Below are 22062 nucleotides of genomic sequence, written 5' to 3' on the forward strand. Positions count from 1 at the left end.
TCCGAGAAGAAGCCAGCTCAGAATGAGGATGTGTATCTGAAGGGAGAACATGCTTTACCGCAGCCCTCTCCCCGAAAGAGCAAAACACTCTTAAGTAATCCAGTGAGACCAGCAGTGGGTTGTGCTTGCTGTTTTTGGTAATCAACGCCTTGGAGAGGTGCACTTGCCTCTCAGCCTTTTCTCAAAGCCAACAAGCAAGAGATGGTGATGGATACCAGTTGCTTTTGACCTGCTTTTGGAAAGGCTGTATTCTGAACGAGTCATGTGCCCAGTTAGTCATCTACAAGTTCTTGTTTGTTGGGAACAACTCATGGTTGGAGATGGTGCAATTTTTTTTCTGCAGGAAGCTTCTGTTTCTAAAACTTCTTTTGTTTCAAATAAGAACCAAAAAAAGCCAACGTTTCTACTTGGCCTATGGAGTCGAAACGGTACAAACAGAAACAAAGCTGAGAGTTGTGGCGTTGATATGATAATGCTGCAACAAGAAACTAATGTTGAAATTCATTTCTAAATACGTTGGAGCTAACTGAAATTTTTTACTTAAAGTTGATTTAAAATCTTTTTCTTAACACATTGAAATGAAATGGGCATGTTCCTGCAAAACGCTTCAGTTTGGACAAACCATTTTCTATCATCAAATTTGCTTCAATTTTTTAACTGGACTACTCATAGTTTGGGGGAATCTAAGAGCTGCATCAGCAGCACATCTTGCTTTATCCCTGCATTTTAGCTCTCTTTGTTAATCACCTCTGTCATTTAGGGTTGAACTTCTAGGACTGGCCCACTGTTGAAGTGTGATATCCACCCACTCAAGTGCAACAGTTCCCCGATGTGGCTACCGTGTGAAAATGACTGGCCAACATCAACTCTGCAAGAGCTGTCTGGAGCATCCATCTTAATCAGAAGTTAACGCCTTCTCTTCCTATTTCAGTGGTGTGTTCAAAGCTTTCTCTTATGCTGAGTAACCTCATCTAGAAATCATGCTCCTACCCTCACCCCAAAGGGAACACCTTGAATGAAGTCCTTGCAAAGACCCAACACAACTGCAGAGAGCCTCCTTAAGAGAGAAGAAAGGGGAGGAGAAAGCGTTGCTCTCTGGCTGGAGCAACCCCACCTCCCAGTTATTTCATCTTCCTTACAAGGCTAAAGCTAGAAGCTGTCCTCTGCCTGCCTGGGTCCCTTAAAAGCAGCAGAGCAAGCCCCAGGATCCCGGTTGAGCACAACCCGGGATGCGGAGGCTGGCAGAGATGGAGAAGGAGGCGCTGGCGTGAGCCCCGGGGACTGCGGAGCAGCGAGGGCTGGTGCTCTCCAGAGGAGAAGTGTGATGGGATCTCTGAATCCTAAACCAGGTGCTCACTGATGCAGATCTTCCAACGAAATATGAAAGCAACCCCAAGAAGAAGCCACTGATGGGGGAAAAGTGCAACAGGAGAGGTAAATATATTTTTCACTGGGAAAAGCATACATAACTGGCTGTGCTTTAGTTTAAGACTGATGATTGTAAGTGAATGCCTAAAACTGAGGACTGAAAAATAAATTTACTACCATCTGAATAAAGGCTTTGGTCTGACTCTGACTTCAAAAGCAGTACTAGCTTAAAAAGTCAGATCAGCACATTTATTCAGGTGACTGAAGAATTTTGAATTGTCACTTCAGGCATTCACACCTGAAAACTTCTTTAGAACCTGCTTTTCTGTTTTTCTCTGCTGTTGCTAGAGGATTTGGAGAAGTAGTATGTACGTGTTTTTTTAAAATGAAGAAGAAAAAAACCAAGCTGCAGAACCAAAACCTAAACTGAGATTGTAATAAAGAGCAGTCTTTCTGTCTGAAGCTAAATACTAGTGAGGCATTTAAAATGCTCCTGTATTCCTGTTCTTGCAGTATTTCGGTGCCGTTTCTTCAGAAGGATCCATGACCTACTGAGCTGGAATGTCTGTCTACATCTGGTTGGGGTTATTGTAGCTGGAATTTGGGATTCAGTTTTTTTTCCTAGTTTAATTGAAACAAGCTGAGGTTGTCTACACATTCTATGAATTGTTTCCACCTTCTAACCCTCTAGTCTCTCGGAAGTGTAATTCCAGGACTCATGCCTGAAGTAGAAAAGAGAAAACACCTTGGTAGTTCAAAACTGCAGCTCTTCTGTGGGCCAAGCTGCCAGTGAAAGTGCAAGGAGCTGAAAGACAGGAAGATTTGGCCCCTTGTCTGTAAGATGCCCTGAGACAGATGTTTAGCAAATATGATACCGTTGATTTTAGTGTCACTGTAAGGTGTAATACCTGGCTTCTGGGCTATATCTTTGTAACCCCAGTGGACTTACAGATGCTGTTATTCACCAGGTAAAATGAAAGACTGGCCTTTTGAGAATAGCTGCGGGAAGCCGTGACAGATCAAGAGACCAGTGGATTACTAAACAGCACCTGCAGAGTCTCATCTACGGCACTGGGGCAGTCTTCTGGCAAGTGCATGCTGAGGTGCTCGGCAGCCAAGGATGGAAGTGCTACGCCGTTCCTCAGTCTTTGCTGCGGAGGTGATGGAGGTTTTTGACCGGTCTCCCACTGATAAGGAGCTTGTGTCCCAGGCCAAGGCTCTCTGCAGGGACTACATAAATTCCAGGCTGATTCGAGCGGGTGTCAGCTGGAGCAAACCTGAGTACAACACACCAGTGCCTGGTGGTAAGCTGGCTGAGGTGTCCACCATCCTGCTGCGACTAGGTAAGTCCCTGTGGGTATGAACAGGAACTAAGAGTCTGATCTGGAGCAATTCAGACCAGACTAGGAAAGGGCCCACTATCTCTGCAAGTGTTGGGTGCCAAGAGGTTTTTCATGTGATGAGGTCAAGACTTTTGCTCGCTGCTGTACGCATTTGAATTTGTTCTTGGCAATCTTCCCTGAACAACTCCTTTACCTGTGTCTCCTTAGGCCCTTGGAGCATTGCTCAGCCCAGTGATTCTGCAGAGCTGCTTTCTCCACGGACTTGCAACAACGTAAAGGCATGATACCGCCCAATAAATACCAACAGCAAACTAAGGTTTTTTGTTTGTTTGTTTTTGTTGGTTTTTTTTTTTTGGGAGTTGCATAAGACTCCAGCTATGTAAGAGTTTTTTAGTTCATTCAGTAGTTTTTCTCAGCTGGGCATTTTAATGGATCTTGCTGTGTTTTTTCCAGACACAGGTCACTCGGCTGCTGTGACACAACCCAACCTGGTGTTTAGTAGAGTACTCATAGCTCTAGATTTGGGCTTCATCAGCTGCTCACATAGTTAGTTGCTTGCCTGACTGCAGGGATGTTTAATTTGGAGGTAGCTACTTAGACCATGTGTACCAGAGATTTTGTAAAAGCTGCTTTTCAATAAGCGTGTTGCATTTAATCTGTCTTTGCCTGCCTGAGTCATTCAGTGAGAGATGAGTTTTGCTTTTTGTCACTGGAGCAACTGTTAAATCTTCCGTGCTTGAGGTAGCTGTACAAATGTGGCAAATCTTTAGTACAGGGACCTTTGCATAAAACTAAGATCACCTAGGCATTTCTGCGCAGGAAGAAAAGGATGCCCATCTAGGCACAAGCAGAAAAGGCCTGGCAGTGACTTGTTCAGCCACGATGCCTAACAAATGCCTGGAAGTCTGCCTTGGCAGGACCCGGTGGGTTTGTGCAATTGGCATACTTTGGGTGTTGAAGCACGAAGGAGCTGGCTGGTATTGGCTGTCCCGTGCTGCCATTCAGTGCCCAGACTAGCTAGCCCCTCTCGTTGCCAAGATGCTGCTGCAGAGAGAGCAGTTTGAGGAGTCCTGCAGGGTGTGCTGGGCACAGCTGGTGCATGACGACATTGCCTGGAGTTGTGCTTGTACCCTGAGCACCCTCTAGGTGCTGACAGTTGCCTGGATTTTTGCTTGTGTGTTGTTTTGTTTTGTTTTGTTTTTTTTTTAGGTCTTAGTCTCCCCTGTACTTAAGTCAAGCCCCATTTTGTCTTTTGGAATCCCAGCACCCTCACTCTTGGAGGTTGCTTCCAACATCCCTCCTTGCCTGCAGGCTGGAATATTTGTTCATGTCTGGCTTGGAAACTACAATTAACATTTGCATGTGGTTTAATTACACCAAAGTTCAAATAAGTCTGGTGAAGCAATGTTCAGCTGGGCCTAACCAGCTCAGGTCCAGGCTGATCTTCCCACTTTCTTCCCTTTCTTTCTACCTCTGTGTGATGTTGCCTCAAGTTTCTTTTTTTAAGGCATAGCCTTTTTTCTTTTGACTGACTTCTCATTCTTTTCCCTTTTTCTCCCATATGCTGACTTTTTTTTTTTTTTTTGGTTTCCTGTGGTTTTTTTGGTCTTTGTTTTTTGTTCTTCTGTCAATCTCATTGCCATTCACACTGTCTCTTTGGCCCTCCCTTTCTTTTCTACCTGACTTGGGGTCTGAGATTTGGTTGCTTTCAACCAGATCTTCTGTGGGTGGCCAGGAGCATGTTAAAGGGCAAGCAGGTGGCAGCCTGGATCTGAAGGCGTCTTCTGGATGACTCTCCTGTTACTTATTCCCGTCCAGATGGAAAGATTTGGCTGATAGTCCTAGTCACTTGGCTCCTGCTCTGAGCAAATCTGTTTGGAGACAACCACGGTACCCATGCAACAAGAAGGGGGAACAGTCCTTCCTAGGAGAACAAAGAGTTATTTCCGCCCCATTTGTTCATAACCACCCGCTGCCACATGGCTTGTCCCTTTCTTTTCCCCCTTGTGGCCATAACCAATACAAGGCAATGTGGTATCAGGCCACATGCCAGGAACTGTAGTCTTTAGCTCTTTATGAAGTAGTGCAACAAGCCAAACCCGTTCTTGCCCCATGATGGTTCTTCTGAGAACCCTGTGGAGATGAGAAGCTGGGGGTATTTCCGAGTCCTCTTGTGTGTGCCAAGGTAGCGGTGAACTGTCTGGTGGGCTTAAAGGGGTGCTGGGTTCAGGAAATGCAATTGTGAGATCTGAGGGAGTGAGAGCCTTCCAGCCCAGTGATGCTCGGCACTAATTAGTGGAGTTAGGTAGACCTCAGACCAGCCTGTCATGTATGTCAGAGGTCTATTTTATCTGAACTTGTCTCTCCTATGGCCAAGGCCTGGACAAGTGCCCTTTCACCCCTGAACTGAACTCCTGCATATGGAAACTGTCAGTGCTGCCCTATTTGTTTTTCTGTGAGTAATGGTGAAAGAAGGAGGAGAAGCATGCAAATTGCTCTAAATGTTGCAAAGTCTGCAATGAGACACCTGAACACGGAGACAGGAGGATACCACCAGTATCATGTGCTGCTGGAGAGGTCTTGTGGCCTCCGTGGTAGGGAATCTGAGTAATCCTGGAGCTGCTTTGCCGTGTTTTTTGTTTTCCCCTCTATTCTTCTCTGCGTTTATTGCTGCAGGGCAGGGCCTGCTTTGCTGGCATGTGTGCCTCCAACCAGAACTGGGCCCTGATCTCATCTGAGGCCTTCAGGCCCTGCTTGTTACAAGCTGTAACAGTGGCAGACTACCAGGTGTTGATCGCAGCGCCCTCCTGCTTCCTGTACATCCTTCTCGGCTAACCAAGGGCAAGGCTATCGCCTTTTTTGTGGGCAAGCCTGTGTGTTTCCTGTGGGGTGAGAAGAGCTGTTGAGGAGCGTAAGTAATGCTCCCTCTTATCAGGGCAGCCCATGCATCTGCAGGGTTTCCTCTGGCGATCAGACCGTGTGGAACAAGCCTGCATGTACAAATGGCCAGAACTCTTTATTTGTGGAATTCTGTAAAATTGAGGTTTGCCCATTTTCTCGCTGAGTGCCAGTGACCAGTTTAATGACTTAAGGTTCGGTAGCTAGTGACTCTGTAACAAACTCCTGATTTGGATGGCATCTTCCTTTTTGGTTCCCGTCTAAATGATAACATGACATTTTCAGGAGGATCTCTTGCTCTCTGACGAGGGCAAGTCATCTGAGTCTTGCAGTGGGATCTAAAGATGTTTTGACAGCTCTCCTCTTCCCCTGGGTACCCCAGAGCACTCATGTGCAGTAGAAGGACAAGGAGCTCCCATCTAAATGACCAAATGGGGACCCCCATGCACAAAGGGCCATTCCCATGTGGTGGGAATTGTGCAATGCTCCTACAGCACTGATTGCTGATATTTTAGGCCTGTGTTTTAAGTATATGGAATATGTATGTGCAGGTGTGTTGTCTGCATGGTAACTTTGAATCTATTTTAGTCAAACTGACAGAAGTGAAGATTCTCCACTGAAAATAAATATTTGATAAAGGAGAAAGGATTCATGTTCCCAGCAGAGGAAAATCTCCTGCCTGTGTGCAGCCCTCAAGAAATATCTGTGAACCCTTGTAAGAAGTTGCACTAGAGAAACAAACCCACTGGAAAGCAGACTTTAATAATTTTATTGCTCAGAAATGGTTCGTTTTGCTACGACAGGAAAGCTTTGCTGCTGCTGCCCAAGCTCCAGAGCACAAACCTGGAGAGGGAGGGTATTCTCTGCTTGTGCTTGGTATTTCCATCTTGGTCTTCAAGCTAACCTAACACCTCCAGCTGTTTCTCAGCTGGGGAGAAAACAACCCGGAGGTGAAAGCACATGTCGGTGTGCGTCAGGAACCTTATTGCTGAGGAGTCAGCCAGGCAAATGAACATACATTTAACCATTTGGAGGAGAGAAAGAACTCCTGGTCTTCACTCTGTGCCTGTTTTAGCGTAAAGTAGCTGAACTGATAGGCTTTGTTCCATCAATATTGTGCAGCTCTGGGTGGATTCTTGGCTTTCATCAGGCTGCAGGATGCTTGAGTCTCACATCTTAGGGCTTTTTTTGTAGAAATCTTGTTGCTGAAAACAGCTGAATGTCTCAAAAGCATGCATAGATGCACATGTCTGCTTTTTATTTCTGATAAAAATTGAGGTGACTTTCCTTATCGCAGGCCAGTCTCTTGTGGTGGAGGAAAGGCAGGCACTGGCTGGACTCTGACTTCTGCAACTGGCCTGGGAACGTGATCTGTATGAGGGGTTGCTGCAGCCATGCCACTGGTGCAGGTTCCCTGTCTGTCCCCCCCACACTTCAGAAGTCCTGGGCACAAGGGCTATTAGGAAGCAAGAGAGCAGATGACCGTATGCACTCTGTTGCCTTTTAAAACTAAAGCAGAGGTGGGAATAAGTCTCTGTGGCTGGAGGGGCACGTGGGGTGGCCCCAGCTGCAATTCCTGCATGGTTAGAGCAGGGCCTGATGTTCTCTGTGTTGACTCCTGACTGTTTGTTTCTAGGGGATGAGCTGGAGTACATCCGCCCCAATGTCTACCGGAATATTGCCCGCCAGCTGAACATCTCGCTGCACTCGGAGACGGTGGTGACGGACGCCTTTCTGGCAGTAGCTGCACAGATTTTCACTGCAGGTACTGTGCCCAGACGGATACACAGACAGGGCTGGGAGGAAAAGAACAAGATGGGGCTGACTCTCTCAGAAACGGCATGTTTCTGGGATCGCCTGCAAGGTGGGGCCTGATTTCTGAAAGAGCTCTGGGCAGTTTGGCAGTGTGCCCTGCTTTAATGATTTAATGAGAGCTCCTGTATGCTTTGTTGTTCTGGCAGGGAAATGCCCTATTTTATACATCCTCCTGGCAGGTTCTCGCTCATTCTAGAAGGCATCTCCTGCCCTTCCTCATTAGGAGGTGGTGTTACCCCATTACACAGGGAGGTCACTCATTCCAAGCTCCTTTGCTCACCATTGGCAACTGGAGGAGATTCATTACATGGGAGTCTCCCTTATTCCAGCTTACGTTGCTAGTGCTAGGAGCCAGAACTAACTCATCACAAGGGAGTTCCCCTCTTCTGGCTTCCTTTCCCCCAGCAACAGCCAGAACTGCAGTGGAGCCTGCTTCTTGCAGCTGTTCTCTTCCTTTCTCACAAGCAGAAAGGCAGGAGCCTTGGCCTTCCAGGCTAGTTGTTCCCAAACAAGCAGGTGCTTTGAACTTTCTCACAGCTTAGACCTGAACATTCTGCTGCTGCTATTTGGCTGGTCCCAGTGTTGATTGACAAAAGCAAAGACACCTCTGTGCTATGTTCCTGCAGGGGAGCCTTGGCCTCCCTTGAAAACAGTCTCTGCCTGTGCTTCAGCCCCTCTGCCCGTGATTGGGAATGCAGTCTGGGGGAATCAAGGGAGGAGAAAGGAGATTTCATTTTGAGGTGACTCATGTGTTTGTGTAAGGCAAGCCCTGACATAACTATGGGTTTTCTACTATGTCTTGTGTTGTCTGTGTAAAGGACAATAGATGTTAGAGAGTGGAAACATTGGTGTGGTTTGAAAGCAAAGGACCTAAAACACCTGCTTGCTAGCATCAGAGTAGTGTGAAAACACTGGAACCAGTGGCACTGACATGGGAAGTGTCACAGGAAGCAGTGGTCTTTGTTACTCTGGAGGTAGTTGGGACAGGATAGAAATCCAAGTTTCTCATGTACTTTTGAATAGGCTTCCTCATTCAAAACCTCTTTATCTTACACTCAGCTACACATCCTTAGGGGTAAAAACTCTGTGGGGACCGCTGGGGAAATCCTATGCTGAGATCTTGGACTTAGGATCCGAAGTATGTTGTGATACAGAGCACAGATCCTCTCCAGAATATCAATAGATGACAAAAGAGATCTCCCTGAGAGGGACTGCTAGGGGTTGTATCACGAATAAAGGAGGGCTCCCAGGAAGGTCTAGCAAGGCGGATTTATCCCTTGGATCAGGAAAATCAAAGCTCTGTTGTAAAAAAGGGTGGAATTGGACTCCATCGCCAGTACTGCAGCCCTCAGCGTCCTTTCAAGGTATGTCTGGAATGCGGAGATTGCCTGTGCCCTGGGCTGGCTTGCAAAGCAGTATGGGCTCAGAAAGCAAAAGCTGGACAAATATGACAAGAATGTCTCAGCGTGGCAGTATTCAGCCACAGGTGCCCTGTCTTGTCACTTCGGTGACGAGCTTTGCTTGCTCCAAGGCTTACAGAAAGCAAAGGTCAAGTTTGCAGGCTCAGGTATTTGCGGTACAAGTGAGTAGGTTTTGTTCTTAGATGAGCATAGCTGACTACATCAGACCCAACCTACTTGCAGTGCCAAAGTGACACGGGGACTTAAGCCAGAAAGGAGGCTGGCTACAGGTGAAGCAGACTGTGTGCGTGCTGCTGCACAGTATAAACCTGGCACTGGAGAGAATGCCCTGCTGGCTTTTGGGAGTCCTGCTCTTGCCAATGTGTATTGACTGGGTCATTGCAAGAGTTGCATTTTTTTGGTGTTCTTCAAGTTCCCAGCTCTGGAGTTAAGAGGGAAGTTGTCTGAAAATGTTTTTGTTGGATGTAAAGCTAGAAATTGTAACTCTGGGCTCTAAACTGAGGGTTTTCAGGGGGTCTTGTAAGAATGGGAGCCCGAGTCTCAGACTTTTGAGACTGGCAATGCTTCAGCCCTTAGGAACAGTGTTGAAGCCCAGACTCTGGCTCTGTTGCCAGTGCTGCCTCTCTTTTGTGGACACTGTGCTACATAAATTGCTGGCAGCACAGGGGATGGATTCCAAACCTTCCTTGTGCTCTGTAAGCTCCATTTTCTCCTCTTTCCCATGTCTGCCTTGAGAGCGATGAACAGGACAGCCCGTGTGAGCGCGAAGCTGCGGTTGTGAATCCAATCACTTGCTTGTATCAGTTCATTCCCCTGATTTCTCTTGCTAGAAGACCGCTGAGCAGCAGAGGGGGAAAAGTTTGCTGATTTTATCATTCCAGGATCCCAATTGCAGTCTTGAGACTCAGCATTTAATGCTAAATCCAGCAAATCAAGAGCTGGCTGTGGCAGCCAGACATTCATTCCTTATTTTTTTTCCTAGTACAGAGGAAGGAGGCTCTTATTCAGCAAGGGAACCAGAGAGCTCAAATGTAGTCTGAGTTTTCAAGCCAGTTACTGACAGCTCAAGCGGTTGAGCCTGTTTTTAACAGCCCAGTTTAGTAAGAAAACAACTGCAGTTTGACATTCTAGCTCCTAGACAGCCTGGGGAGCCCCCTTTAGTCACTCACAAGGCCTATCCATCAAGGGAGTGGGATGTTTTGATGTTATCTTGCTGGAGAATTTTTATCTTTAACCTTTTCTCCTCCCTTCTTCTAAGAGTCCTCTTCTTGTTCCCCAATTTGCCACAAGGGAAAAAGGCTGCATTATATCCAGCGGAGGTCAATAAGTACTGTGGCGCTAGCTGGCTATGAGCTTGCACTCACGCTGCATGTGGCCTCCCTCCATGCTCTGGTCTGGTTTTGAGTCATCATACTGTAGCTCTGGCTGAGCTCACTTGTTATCCATGTTGTCTGTAAGTCTGGACTAAACACAAGCTCTGGGTGGTCTTCTCAAGAGGGCAAGTCTGAGGATGTTTGACACCTTGGTCAGGGCCCACTGTGTGGATGAACGGGATCATAGCTGTGTTTACAGCACCGTCAATCCCTAGTTATCTCAAGTTTTGGCTTTTCCCTGGTGTAGCATGGGCAGCTCGAATCCAGATTACAGCAATTCACAGCTGAGAACGCAGGCAAAAAGTGAGCAGGTCACAGGACATGGTAGGGCTAAAGCTGTATTTCATGTCCCCGTCTCAGCACAACCTGCTAGTTGGACAGGGCGAGGACAGTGTCTGTGCAGAGCCTGGCACCACAGGGCCCTGAGCTGGGCTGGATGATCAAGGATTGCAGCACCGTCAGCTCGGGGGTTAAGCCTTCTCTCTCTGAGCACACGCTCAGTGCCTCGCTCCTGCTCTGTGACAATACCACCACCGGTTCTGTGCCTTGGCATCTGATCCAAAGCTGTTCTGGAGCCGGCAGAAGACTTTCCACTGACTTTAACAAGCTTTGGATTGGGGCCTGGCTGAGCTGGCATTTACCTTAGCTGTTTAAATAAACTCCGGAGGGAAGGGGTCACTTGGTGGAAGAACAAAAGAGGAAAAGGCAGGCCCATTTTTTCTCCAAAAGGGATTTCGTCCTTTTTATACTGTCATGGGTGCTAGTAGGTTTTTAATCAAGAATGCTTGGGCTGCAGTAAACCCTGTGCAACAAGGGACAGGGATACGTGGTTAATGGGTTGTCAGGAGCAAACACTTTCCTCTGCAGCAGCAAATGCTGTTAGAAACGCATCTCACTGCTGCCTCATCATTTTGGCCTTATGAGATGAGCTTGCTGCCTTGTGCGCATCCCTCTTGGCCTCTTTCTCTACGCCAGAGGGAAGTATATTGTGTCTGGCTGCCTTCTCCCAGCCGTTGAAATGTGGCACTTGATCATGTTTCTCTTAGGTCTGATTTGCAAGTTATACGTTGCTGTTGAGTGGGGCAGAGGGAAGGTTATCTGAATAACCTTGGAGAGCGTGTGCAGTGTGTATGTTCGGAGACTCCGCACATTCGTGTCACACGGCTTCCCAACTTCTCCACTGGGGCAGGCAAGCCGATATGCAGTGGGAACACTTTCAAGAGCAGTCCTTTCTTGTTAATTCATTTTCCCCTGGGCTCGCCAGTGTTTACATACCTCAAGCTCCACGGCTGGCCTTGAGTCTGCAACTTTTATTTCTTATTTTCTAAAACTCCTTCCAAGCAGCTTTTCACATCTTCTGCATCCTTTTGAGTTGATGCTTTTGTTCCATGTCTGTGGGCAGAAGTTTTTAGGACTTTCTCTGTTTTAATCGCTTCTTCCTGGACTGGTTTTGTGTTCCCTTCTGTCTTTAGCTCCCATGCCTGCTGGTTGCACAGTGGGAGTCTGTGGATAGATTGTCTCTCTCCACTGCACTTAGTGATGAGTGCCCTTGTTTCACCCAGCGTGGATGGCAGCCAGACGTTTTGAGGAGTTTGGAGCGAGGCAAGGAGTTTTCTTTGCTTGTCTGTAGTGGCCAGAAGCAATTCCATCTCATGCTGAGGGATGCATCAAGCCAGTGTTACCCTGACCCTGGCCTAGATATTACAGAGGAGCAGAGGCAGATGTTGCTTTGACAGTAGATTGTGTGCCTCTACCCCTACCAAGGGGTCCCATGAAGAGAGAAAAATATATGGCACGTGTTCTGGAAAAGGGCAGATTAGGTGCTGCTGTGGTCTGTTCTCCGACGCTATGCCTACTTGGGGCTGAGGGGGCTGCTGGAGCCCTCCTGGGACAGACAGACAGGCCACAGGCGTGGCCCGGTGCTTGGTCTAGAGCAGCTATTGGAGATATCTGCTTTTCCCTTGCTTGAGGGTTCTCCTACATCATCTTGACTGAAAAAGAGCATAAGATATGTCCTACCGGGTCAGATCAGGAGCCCAGTGGTTCAAACCAGATTGCTCTATCTTCTGTCTCTAGTAGTGGCAATAGGAGGTTCCATGTAAAGAAATCATAGAAGGGGGAGGTTTTCCTTTCCTCCCACCCGAATGGCTCAGCTTTTCTAATAACAGCAAAAGCAGACTTAAAGATTGGTTTGACCTGCATCAGCACGCTCTGCAACGAGGAGGAAAATGGGAAGTGACTGCTGAGCCCCACGTCCATTGCCAACAACTTGGGCTCTCACCGTGGTCTGCGTGAAACGGAGAGGGGCTGTGTGTGCTGGGGAAGTGTTCACCTCATGCAGGCCCTGCAGCAAGCACCGCCAAGTAGCAACCTTGGCGGAGAAGCCAGGAACTCGGGGAGCTTTTTCCCCATTTCCCAAGGGAGGCTGTATTTAGGCTGATGTGTTTGTAGAGCAAACCACTTTGTTCTGTATTAAGGAAATCACAGAACGGTTGAGGTTAGAAAGTATTTCTGGAAATCACCTAGTCCAGCCCCTCTGCTCAAGCAGGAAGTCACGGATCTATTTGAGCCTTTATCTTTCATAGGTTTTGAATAGACTTTTCTTCCCTTGGAAAGACAAACTTGGATTTAAAACAAAGTTAATCAAGACAGCAGTCATCTTTCCCTGCCAGGATGGCCTCAGCTCTAGCCTTTGCCACTGCCATGTAAATATTTCAAAGCTAGTGGACTTGCTTGAGATATGTAAGTAAGAGCAGTGTCAGTAAAAGCTTGGGAATAGGCTGATGAATTCTTCCCTGAAATTTTGGGCGACTTTGGACCATGTATGCAACTCAAAAGAAACAAAATGCAAGGAGACAAATTTCAGTGGGGAGGGAGAATGGAAATAATTGATTTACACTAAGGCTGGGCATCAGCCAGCTGAGGCTCTGGTGCAGAAGAACGTGGCCAGCGAGAGGTAACCTTTCCAAGCCTCTCTCATTAGGTGGAGAGGTATTGACCTGAGAGAGGATAGCCTCTTTCTGCTGGTATAATTTACCAGGAGAAGCCCTCTGTCTAGGGTTTTCTGATGCGAGTTTTGTAGCCTCTTCCTGGCATGTTTTGCTGGCTGCCATGGTGACACACAGTGTGAGAAAGATAGATAAATAGTGCGAATACCACACGGGCAGTGAAATTCCTGAGTGACAGCTATGGGGAAAGGACCCACAGGGCCTATGCAGAAAATAAAACCAGAATAAAAAAAACCAACCGATTTAGCTATATTAATAATTTCCTTCTGGTCTTGGAGATAGTGAGCTGGTGAAGGACAGAGGGTCACAGAGGACTCTGAACTGCTGCAGGGTTATTGTTGTTACAGTGCCTTGCCAGAGTATCTTCTGTAGATTTGGATCTCATATCAGTCATCAGGGGACAAATGGCTTTGGAACAGTGAGTGAATAATCTTCAGTCTAACAAATGCCACTCGTGTGGCTGGCATTTAATTTTTTTTTTTTTTTTTAAGTTTTGCATTTAAAAAAATTCCTAGAAGCGTTAGTGTGAGCATCACTTTTGAGGCATCATGTGGAACGATCATTCTGTTGAAACTTGTACATATTGTAAAGGCACAGGGGGAACTGCTGCAGTGTGAACAAGCGTGAGGACTTTCAAGCCCTGCTCTGTGGAGAGAGGTTCTGGGTGCCTGGGGATTTGGGAATGATACGAAGGAAAGAGGCAGAGACTTTGCTTCATTCAGCTTGTATTTAAAGATTTGCTTTCCTGGCTGATAGATTGCTGAGCATATCCAGTTTCTTGCTCATGTTTTTAACCCCTTCTACTCCTTAGATATACTGACTGCAATAATTGCTTTTCTTCCTCTCACCTGTTTTCTTTCTCGTTGCAACCCAGGGAGAGCAGTTTTGCATGCTTTTAAACTTCTAAAAGTTCACCTGGCTTCTGCCTGTGTCTGGGATAGACCTTGGACAGATTCCATAGAAATTTGACACTGCAAAATACTTCACAGCATGCTTGTCAAATATTACTATTCCAGATAATAAAGTAAGGGAGCAATTAAACTTCCTAGCAGAATCAAAGGAAATCCGCGTGCCGTTGCTGCGGTAGTGCTTCTGCATGGGAGCAGAAGGGTTGCGTTTCCAGGTTGCTGGTTCTGATAAAAGCCTGATGAGGGACTGCTAGCTGCAATGTTTCAGCATGGAAGACTTATGCCCAGTGGCACTGGCAAAGTGCGGGGGAGACCCAGGGAGGTTGGCTGGTACCCAGAGCTGAGCTCATGACTGTGGGGCACTTATCACTAGTGCTAACAGGAAGATGACTGCTGCTGGGACAGCTTCCATGGAGCATTCGCTTCTGGCAAGTCTGCCTTGCAGGAAGTTCTGCTTTATGGGAGATTAGATAACTGACTGACATTCCCTTCCCTGCACTGCCCTCAGTGGGATATGCCATGTTAAATATTGCAGGCAGAGTCACCAAACTCTTGAAGGTGCCTGCCTTTCCGCAGGAGACTGAGGCATACTTCTTAAGTCAAGGAGGCCCCCAACCCTCTTGGTACTGTAGCTTTGAATCCTATCTCTTCCCAGGAAACATGTGCATGGCTGAGAGTTAACAGCAATATAAACAACAGCGTGCGCGTCTTCCCTGCTTTAGTGATCCCTTTGGGTGCTTTCAGCAAAGCTGGGCACCCGGGACTGAGGGGGGATCAAAGCATGTCCAGATCAGATTACTACTTTCTGCTTCTCCAGGTGGAGAGTTCTCCCTGATCCAGCTTGCCAGGTATTTCTGGTCTTCCACAGGAAAGCATGCAGGACTGCGGCTGCACCTGAACTCTGAGCTGCAGGCACGCAGAGCAGGTGCCTTTAATGAGGGAGAGCTGTTTGGTATTGTGCTCTTTGACTGTCTGAGGCTGAGCCACGCGTGCGTGTTTGAATCTGAATGTCCTCTGTTCTTCTTACAGGCATAACGTGGGGCAAGGTGGTGTCCCTCTATGCTGTGGCAGCTGGGCTGGCCGTGGACTGCGTGCGACATGCACAGCCAGCTATGGTTCACACCATTGTGGACTGCCTGGGAGAGTTTGTCCGCAAGACCTTGGTGACGTGGCTGAAAAGGAGAGGAGGCTGGGTAAGAGATACTGTCTGATCAAGCTTGCTTCTATCCACGCATGGACATGGGGAAGTATCCGGGTTAGTGAAAGTGAGAGTGCCTACGCTGCAGCTTGGAGACAGGCTTTATGCAGAAAAACACTGAGTGAGGTTCTCATTCAGTCCTGTGGCCACCACCCTCCTACTTCTATTAGCCTCCGTGTAGCTCTGTTACTGCTTCATGGTTCTGCCTGTGACAACATCAGTTATTATAGTCCTCAGCTTCCTGCACAGCTGTGCCAGGCTAATTCAATCCTGACCTGCTGGTGCCTCTTCTATTCCTGTCCTTAACTTCTCTGGAGCTGCTAGCCAGGCATAGCAGGAGGCTGCAAGCAGGAGGCTGCAAACAGGAGTCATTCAGCATGGGTGGCTGTTTTCTAGAAACTGGAGAAATGAAGCCTGCCAACTTATTTCACCTTTCACCTGCCCCACAGCTCCCTAAGTCAAGGGTTCGCATATTAATATAACTTCCACCAGAGGGAATGTTACGGGGTTATTAAAACCTGGTAGCTCGCGCCATGCCTGACCTGGCCTTGGCGATGCTCTGTGAGTAACTTCTTCTGATGTAGCTCAACTGTAGCTCAAGTCGTAGCATGCTTGCACTTTGAAGGGCACTAACAGCACCCATCAGTGGGGTCTGGCCGTATAAGGGCTCTTGGCTCTGTCACTGGTCTGTGCTGAAACTGTGCGTAAGGCACCGTGCTGCTGCAGACTGCAGTGTGGTATAAGTACTAGCTGGCTTTAAGCATCAGACTTTTTAGGTTCTCTCTGCAGCCCATGGGAAATGCAGTGGTCCTGTGGAGGACAGGTCAGAGTGAGAGCTTTATTTAGGTGCTATGGAACAGCCAGACACCTTTCTAGTGACCTCCCCAGAAGCCCGAGACGGCTGGTTAGCTGTGTTAGGTGTCAGAAGCTGGGTGGTATTCGTATGTCTCTTGGTCTCTGGGCCTGTCTGGCAGGAATAGAGACACTCCTTGGAGAGGTATAGCCTGAAGCACTTTGGAGGAAATACTGCCTGGCAGATGCTGCCTGGAGTTAAATGTTCCCATGTGACACCACAGAGCTCTTGGGACATCTTGTTCCTTTTCCAAACTGAGCTACAGCGGCAAAGTTCCTCCTTCCCAAGAAGTGGTATTTATTCCTGAGCCGTAAGGAAACGGGAAGGCACGCCTCCTCTTTCAGACCCAGAGGGTGGTTGCTTCTGTGGGTCTTGGTCCCCTGCACTGAGCCTTTCCAGGCTGCAGTAGTTTTAGTGACCTGAGTTCCCCAGGGGTGAAATCACCTGTGTGAGGGAGAGCAGCTGGGAAAGCAGTAACGTTCTGATTTTGCATCCCATGTGCTTACTGCCTGTCATTGCTGCCTTAAGTACTCCATGCCCTCTCTAAAACTTCATGTGACCTTGAGAGAACTGGGTCACGGAACGGTTTGGTCGGGCTGAAAAGAGGCCTTTGACTTGAATGCCCTGATCTGATTCATTCTGTGGCTGTGCAAACAGTTGTGCCAAGATAGAGAAGAGGATATCCTGTGAAAGGGGCTGATTAAGTGGCACTGCTCCTGGAGGTGAAATCCCTGCCTCGGTATCATTGTGAGGCTGACTTTGAACTAGGTAACTGTAGAGCTGGTTGAAATGTTTTCTCTGGAACAATTTTTCCTTTGGGGAAAAAAAAAAATTCATTAAAATTGAAATGTTGCATAGGAATGCGTCTCCTCCTAGTCTCCAACTAAATTTCTCTTTGTTTTGATAATGTCCATGCTTTGATAAGTTAACATCTTGTTTTGATTTTTGTGTTACATTCTTGGACTTCAAAACAAGTGTTTTGATAGTTCCAAATGGATGGTTTTTTGGAATGGTTGCTGCATAGCACATTTCCAACATTTTAATGAAAGCCACCTTCTGACCAGAAGCAGTTCTTTGGAACTGAGGAGAAAAACCCTGCCCCACTACTCATTCCATGTGCCGTTCATTCCTCTTTAGCAGGCTATTGCATATAGCCACCGGACTGTGGTGGTCACAGCCTGTTTTGAGTATCCTTACCAGCAACTTTGGGCTGCAGAAAAGACACCTTCCCTCTAGAAACTCCATGGTTTCTTCTGTCTGGGGGATGGCTGCAAATCCTTTTGCATCGTGTCCTATGTTTCCCTGAAAGTTCTTACTCTTGATCTAGGCACTGCAGCATGAGGTTTCCCAGCCTTGTTCACAAGGGAGCCAGAACACAACAGCTTTGTACGGGAGACCCTTTCATCTACGGCCTGACCTAGCCGTTGCTAGTTTGTCTTGGCACGGCACCCACGTTTCTGCAGTGCACGTGGTCCCAGTCTCTTACACATCAGTGCAGGTTGAGACTGCCAAGAGGAACCACCGTGCTCTGAGCTGTTTCAGGAAGGCCAGGGTGGAGGTCTCGGAAAGGCATTTGAAAGTCTCCAGTCAGCAGTAGGGTCTCATATGCCTCCTTTGTATGGCAGAGAAAGCCCCCCCGCCGCCAAGAAAACTCACCTCCCAAAAAACCCCAAACCTCTTAGGGGAAACAAGAAATATTTAACCCTTTGAGGTATCATCTGTGCCTGGGAAGAGTTTGCAGCCTCAGTGGTGGCTTTATAGTAGAATGGAAAGGCTTTTAGCAGCCATACCATATGTTCGCTACAAAGAAGAGCACAAAGCTTGAACTTGTTTGATGAATAATTAACAGACAAGGATCAAACTGCCATCGCAACAGCTTATCACTGCCTCATGGGACTGAAAGACTTATTTAATGAAGCATTTAATGGAGCAGCTTTGAGATTTTCAATTCCAGTGCCTTATCAGGTGTGTTTTATCTGGATAACAACAGTTAAGGCAATTGCTAAGTGGCTGAGCAATTTTATTTATTTAAGCAAGTGCCATATGAGTTTGTAACATGTGGATTTGCAGGACTTTCTAACTGAACAGGAAAGTCTGTCTACAAATCCAAATTTGCAATTGGTTGTTTAATGGTTTGAGCAGGGAAATGATATGCTCTGTGTTTGTGGCTCTGTTCGGGGGTAGCCCTGGCAGAACTGACCCCTGTGCTGATATGTACTGAAGGTGACACATTCAGGCCACTGATAACCTAATCAGACTGATTGCTGTGGTATATGTGCTTCTGACGGCACCTCTTCTTGATGTGCCACAGTGAGGTGGTTGCCTTTGGTAGGGCTTAGCTTTAAGGACTTCACACTTTCTCATCTGGAAGTTGCCTCTCTGCAGCTGTAATCGACCCCATGTGCATATTTGGGACTGGCACTCATTCACGTGAGGCACTAAAGCTAGGAGCTAGTTCATTTTAGGTTTCTTGGAGAGTGATCAGCTCCCCTAGCATCTGAATATCCCTGTACGGATGCCTGTCCATTATAGCCTCTCTTGATTAAAGAGGCAGCTTGACACAATTACATTTTTAATTTGACACCCTTGCTGGAACCTAGAATTGGACAGGCTGAATCAGTTCCGGCTTTTTTTCAGTACAAAGTAGGGTGGATTTGCCAAGCCATCACTGAAAGTCTTTAGGCAGACCTGTTTTACCTCACAGTGGAGACAAAATACTTATAACACTGGTACGACTTTGCAGCAACTTCTACTATGTTCTGACTTGGCTGCCTGCTAGGTTTGTGTGTGCTTTCCATACCGTGGGAGCAGCCCACGTGCTGATTCAACTTCCTCCTGTCATCCTATTCCCCCCTCTTCCTTCTGCACCTGTATTCATTCCTCCTGCAGTCTCCACTGGTGAGTTTTTCATTGGTTCAGGGTCTCCTGGTGCTCCTTGGAGAACAGCGGTGCAGAATGATGTGGTGTGCCGGCCTTTCAGACTTCTTTGGGAGGGAGGAACTGCTTGGAAAGTGGTTGAGGCTGCTGTCAACCAACCTTTGACCTGTCGATGACAGTGAAATTGGTTCATGTTGCTGTATTTACTAACCAGACACTAGGGATTGCATTTGTCCTTTCAATCCTCCTTTTTGTTTTCTTGCAGTTGTTACTCAGGTAAGTCTGGTTCAGCTCAATGATGTCCTGAACATATGCGGAAATACTGGAAAGGATTATTGGAATATTCAGCAGTTCTTATTTTACTGTCAGAGTTGAGGGTGTGACTTCATTCTGCTTCGTCACTGAAAGACTCGTATCAGAAAGCAAACTTGGAGTGCTGCTGAGCTAAACTTGTAGAAAAAAACTTTTGGGGCTGATGAATGTTTGCCCTGCTTGTGACATGAAACCAAATTCTCCTTCACATAGGCCACCCAGTGGTATTGCTGAAAACCATCTCAAGTTGACTTGCTGCTGGTACGCCCTCTGTTACAGAACTACAGTCCATATCTCCTTGTCTTAGGCTGAAGTTTAACCACAAACTCAGATATTTTTCTCCGACAATTTTCAATTGTTTCCACCACCAAAAGATGCAGTTTTCTATCATCTCTGTCCTATTCACTTTAGCCCTCCAGATGTTTTCCACCTTCTCCTCTTATTGCCAGTTGAGATTCTGTCTTCATGAATTTGCTGGATTGTTGTTTGTTTTATTCACTGCGGGCCAGCTTGAAACCAGCTGCCCAAACGATCTTTAAATCTGACCCACGCGTCTGGGAGGCATCTCTGCCAGCATACACATTTCCACAAACAAAGCCTGCATTACTTTGGAATTAAATTGGGGTTGGCTTGCCTGAATGAGTTCCAAATAAAACATTAAGGCAAGAGGAAAAAGTGCAAGCAACTTGAGCTGATATTAAACAGGACAACCTCTGGGAAGCATCTTGTCGGTACAGAAAAGAATGAGAATGCTGATACAGCCAAGGCTGCTTTGCTCTTTTGAAAAGAGGAGAAAAGTTTCTTTCATGTTGCTATTTAAAATGCTGAATGCTTACAGTCTTTCTGCAGCATTTCTTTTCCCCTGTGTGGCTTCTCCTTGTTGATGAAGAATGAAGAAAGTGTATTTCGCAGAGCTCCTAAGCGTGATTTAATACCTTACAGTGCATGGCAAGGCCAGAGCAAGTGTTTGGGGCTGTTTGTGGGATGGCAAAGTGGTGCCGCAGAAGCGGTGGGGTGGTACCGCGGGTTGTGGGGTGCACGAGGGTCTGCAGCAGTGCCGCAGGGGTTCTGCGAGTGTTGTTCTGGGCATCCATTGCTGATGATCTTCATTTCCTCCCCTTCAGGCAGACATCACAAAATGCGTTGTGAATACCGACCCCAGCCTTCGCTCTCACTGGCTCGTGGCTGCCGTTTGCAGCTTTGGGCACTTCCTGAAGGCTATCTTCTTCGTCCTTCTGCCCGAGAGATGAATCCGAGCTTCCAGCTGCAGCCCCGTACCCCATCTCCTCCCCCACTCCAGAAGCAGTGGCGACAGCAAACTCTGAAGAGGAGGAAGAGAAGAAAAAAACTGGGACACACAAAAAGCTAGTTCTCCTCTCCCTTCAGCTGTGAGCACCCGATCAGCCACAGTCTCCTTCTTGCGGCCACAGGAGCCTTCTCTCCTGCTCCCCATTATCCCTTCCAGAGTCTTGTTTTCCCGGGTGACTTCTGTGCGGCTCGGACCACGCCAATGCCTGGGCGGACTGATTGCAGCTGTGTGCAGTGTGGACTGCCGGACCTCCGTTCGTTATGATCGTGTTGCATGCTTGAGCTAATGGCAGGCGGAGGGGAGGAGGAAGGGGATGATGTTTGAAATGGAGTAGCGAATGCAGAGGGGGAGAGTCCCTCCTTTGCTCGGTGGAATTTCCCTTTCAGCCCTTGGACTTGCCTTTTGTCTGTCCTTGTTGTTACATTTGTGCTTAAGCTCTGTCTCCTCCTTTACACCCAACTCTGACTTGTTGGGCTCTCTCCACAGCGCAAAGTGGTCGAGGGAATAATGCACTTGTGGCTTTTTAACATGATGAAAAATGTCCTGTGGTCAGACGCTTCCCCCTCTGAAACATCTTGGGAGCCGTTGAGTGGCTACAGAAGGGGTAGGACTAAAGGGCAATTGCATTCGAGGTGGTTGGTAAGCTGCTTCAAGCAGGGGAGCGAGGGCAATGCCTTCAGACAACAGCTGGGGTTTGAGCGTTGTAAAGAAAAGAGAATTTTTCTCCACTGCGATTCGAGCAGAGCTAAACCTGTAAGTAGGGCTGGCTGGGGGGGGGTATGCGCAGGATTAAGGGAAACCGGGAGTGGACTGTCTGATGTTTCGAAGGGGGAAAGCTGCGTCCAAAGCGACTGATCTGTGTTTCTCCTTTGACGTCTTCAGAAGCGTGACTTGCAGTCTTCCGTTGTGGCAAACAATAAAAGAAAAGAGGTGGTGTTTCGCTATTGCAAAGGGTGTTGTATTTGCTTCCACGGTTAAAAATTCCAAAAAAGGCCAGACCAGTGCAGAGAGACAAACCCTCCATCCATGCTAAAAATACTTCGGCTTTTCCCCTGGTAGAACGTGTTAACATGTTAAAACTACAATTTGCCTGGTTCGTGCTAGGATTTTAACCCATGTTGTTACCATGTCGGAAAGGGGCTGTTTTCTCTGGCGGAAGCCTGGCCTTGCTGCCATCCGAAGGGGAATGCCGTGGAGCCTCCCTGGAGACACCCTGCCAGGTGCTTTGCTCCCAGGAGCATGGTGTCCCCGAAAAACACTGTTCTGTGTTAGGCTGCATATGGCATTATAGGGATTTTTTGGCTTTTTACTGGTCTACTGAACACAAGTGCAGGGCTCAGCTTTGCCAGCAGTACTGTACGCACAGTGAAGAATGTTTT

General features: G+C 47.5%; 1 protein-coding gene across 1 annotated transcript; it reads left to right on the plus strand.

The window, feature by feature from the left end:
• Positions 1–1113: 1113 nt before the first annotated feature.
• On the plus strand, positions 1114–21455 carry BOK (BCL2 family apoptosis regulator BOK). Its single transcript, XM_013944027.2, has 5 exons — positions 1114–1434; positions 2337–2711; positions 7246–7374; positions 15164–15327; positions 20499–21455. The coding sequence occupies exons 2-5, from the start codon at positions 2489–2491 to the stop codon at positions 20622–20624; spliced, it is 642 nt and encodes a 213-aa protein (XP_013799481.1). The 5' UTR covers positions 1114–1434; positions 2337–2488; the 3' UTR covers positions 20625–21455.
• The last annotated feature ends 607 nt before the right edge of the window (positions 21456–22062 follow it).

The sequence above is a fragment of the Apteryx mantelli genome, chromosome 9 (genome assembly GCF_036417845.1).
Source record: "Apteryx mantelli isolate bAptMan1 chromosome 9, bAptMan1.hap1, whole genome shotgun sequence".
Classification (NCBI taxonomy): domain Eukaryota; kingdom Metazoa; phylum Chordata; class Aves; order Apterygiformes; family Apterygidae; genus Apteryx; species Apteryx mantelli.